The sequence below is a fragment of the Penaeus japonicus genome, unplaced genomic scaffold (genome assembly GCF_977035675.1).
Source record: "Penaeus japonicus unplaced genomic scaffold, GWHDUDI00000001_assembly GWHDUDI00000001, whole genome shotgun sequence".
Taxonomy (NCBI): domain Eukaryota; kingdom Metazoa; phylum Arthropoda; class Malacostraca; order Decapoda; family Penaeidae; genus Penaeus; species Penaeus japonicus.
In genome coordinates, this window is record NW_028234403.1 from 42,329,973 (window position 1) to 42,332,840 (window position 2,868).

The 2,868-nt window shown below is 41.2% G+C and overlaps 1 protein-coding gene across 9 annotated transcripts in view; it reads left to right on the forward strand.

Moving 5' to 3' along the window:
- The first annotated feature begins 629 nt into the window (after positions 1-629).
- The window catches only part of LOC122247760 (monocarboxylate transporter 12-B), a 4,183-nt gene continuing 1,944 nt past the window's right edge, over positions 630-2,868 (forward strand). The window contains exons 1-4 of one of the 9 annotated variants that reach the window (XM_043007332.2): positions 630-724; positions 1,063-1,421; positions 1,819-2,086; positions 2,320-2,868. The exon at positions 2,320-2,868 is cut by the window's right edge and continues 267 nt beyond it. In XM_043007332.2, the coding sequence (XP_042863266.2) occupies positions 1,320-1,421; positions 1,819-2,086; positions 2,320-2,868 (919 nt within the window). In that variant the 5' untranslated portion in view covers positions 630-724; positions 1,063-1,319. Of the gene's footprint in view, positions 964-1,062; positions 1,422-1,818; positions 2,087-2,319 lie in introns of all 9 variants that reach the window. The other 8 variants (XM_043007334.2, XM_043007336.2, XM_086540543.1 and 5 more) reach the window with 8 other exon arrangements.

Sequence of the window (2,868 nt, forward strand, 5' to 3'; positions counted from 1 at the left end):
ATAAGTCACAGATATATGTTATTATAAGTCATTAATTATCAAAATTTGAACAGTCATCCAGTGGATAGTGTAATTCTAAAACGACCATCAAAATCCATCGCAGCAGCTGTTCTGTAATTACGTCCAAGAAAACAGGCCTTTACAGAAGTATGTAAAACAATAAAAAAAGAAGACCGAAATCTTACACTACTGTTTGAGCGTCATTATCTTGTGCATTCCGATTTATCTCTGGGAGATGTGTAACTCAAGGAATGTATTTTATACAGCTGATATCAAGAGATAATTATTTCATCGTATCTGTAGTCCAGCCAGATATGTATTAAAAAGTATTGTGATTAGTTCTACTGTAGGGCATATATCAGTTATACTTCTGTTATAATTCTGTCAATGTATTTATTCTTCTTCCTTTACTACCAAATCTTACTTATTAGTCCTTTCATCTCAGCTTCAGCTTTTTTTGAAGATTCTTATCATCATCATCTGTTTCGCTCTCTCTTTCTCTCTCTCTCTCTCTCTTTCTTTTTCTCTCGACTACTCTCGTGTCGCTACCCCTTTATCATGGCTTTAAAGACAATCTGCGTTCGCACACTTAGTATACAACAGCAGATAACAGGTAACAGCATAGATCTAATCTTGCCAGTAACCTGACATGGGAAAATCATACGCTATCTCAGATGTGAACCTTTAGTGCAAGATCGTAACAACGTGGGTGGGAACTATAACTGTAACAGTGATATTCTCTTATTCATTAGCTACGTCAGTTCTTCATATCCCGGGAGCTCTTGTCGGTTTTCGCAAGTGATTCCATTGAACACCATACCAAAGAAGAGAGAGAAGGCTCTTGTGTAAAGTATCCTTGACGTTGGAGTCGCCCATACTCACAGCCGCGTGTGATAATAAGAACCACGGACAGACACCACGCAGTCTGTCTTTGTCGTGACTGGCGTCGAGTTAAACCATTTGGTTTATAAGAAGTTATTTTTACGTATGAGAGGTATAAAAGTGCGCATTTAATTCGAGAATGTCTGAGATTGGAAGATCATGGCTTTTTGTTATTCACAGCAGGTTTCGGAGGATCGACTTTTTACAAACTTCGGGTTTGTTCCATGGAAGTAAGGTGGTCAAAACATATTGTACCTACGAACAACCGGACAAGTTATCTCGTCCCTTTTCACATGAAGAGCCTGGTGTTGAAATCCAAACATAAGAAAATCACATGAGTGACGAAGAGCTATCATATATATTAGGGTAATGAGGAACGCTGTTAAATCCTAACCACAAAGTTGAAGAAAAGCGGGATTCAAGTTCAAAAGAAAACTATGTCCGGGAAAAATTCTTCCGAAAATGGGGAAACAGAGGAGAACACGGTACCTGACGGAGGATGGGGATGGATGGTCGCCCTCGGCTGCTACGTAATGGTTGTAAGTATCCTTGACTGTGTCACTTATTTGAAGCATCGATATCTTTCACTTTGTACCCCGACTACCCATTGTTATGATTTTTTTGACACAAAAATATCTTTAGTTGCGTTTTACAATGCTTATTGCAGTCATTGGTAGCAGGAAAATATGTCGTTCTAGGATAGTCATTCCAAATAGGATTACTTTAGGATAAAAATATCAGTTCCAATAACTTTCAAATTCCGTTGGATACTTTTAAGGAAAATGTAACTACTATTTTAAGCAGAGTAGTATGCGCTAATTCGCACTGTTTTTATTTACAGATATGAAATAAATGCCCTGGTATTAGATATGAATTCCAAGCCTTACTAAGTATTGACTTGAAAAAAATATTTCTCTGCACCCTATACTCTTCCAGGTAACGCTGCCCGGGATGTCCCTTAGTTTCTCTATCCTTTTCTCGACCTTCCTGCTGGACTTGGGCGTGTCTTCGACCACCACAGCCTGGATCTTCAATTCTCACCTTTTGCTGTGGAATCTGGTGGGTCCGCTGACAGGTCCTCTCACGATGGAGTTCGGGTTCCGGAGAGTCAGTATGATCTGTGCCGCCGCTGCCTCCGTATGCTTGATCCTCTGCTCCTTTGCCACTTCGGCTGAATTCCTCCTTGTAGTATTCGGCATTGGCGGTGAGTTCTTGTCTTGTTGTCCGAGGATTGACTTTATGATGTTGCTTGCTACACATGATAAAATTATAGTAAAGGAACAAAGAATTGTCACTTCGAATAGACGAAAGGCAACCAATGAGGTGCCATTTTGCTAATCACTTAGTTTTCATTCACTGACATCTTCAACAGAACAAATAACAGCTTGTTTCATTCTTATCATACTTTATACTTTATATATGCTTTATCTCCTGAAGGACTGTTCGGAGGTCTGGGATGTAAACCGTGCTACCTAATTATCGCTCACTACTTCAAGCGGCGTCGCGGACTAGCCACTGCTATCATGATGGCGGGCATGTGCACAGGGCAGTTTGTAGGACCTCCGCTGATTCGCCTTTTGCAAGAAACTTACGGCTTCAGGGGTGCTACCCTCATTATCGGCAGTATAATGCTTCATAGCATGGCTGGAGCTGCACTCTTTCAGCCAGTTCAGTGGCACATTAAGAAAACAGCAACGTCGAAGGAACTGGGAAAGCAGGAAACGCTAAAAGACAAACAGGAGGATGCATCACTCATTAACACTCCAGTGAGTAATCCACAACCACCACTACCGCTCCGAAATAAGAGGCTTCGACAGGTGAGCGAGTCTTCCGCCTCCTTACACCTATCCACTGTGGATATATCTGGATATCCAACTATTTGCGAAGAACCTGACGTCTGTGGCTCAGAAACGTCTCAAGACAGCTCGAAGACCAATGGTGGTTTGATCTTGATTACCCGGGTCCTTCGCTCAACAATCAATGACT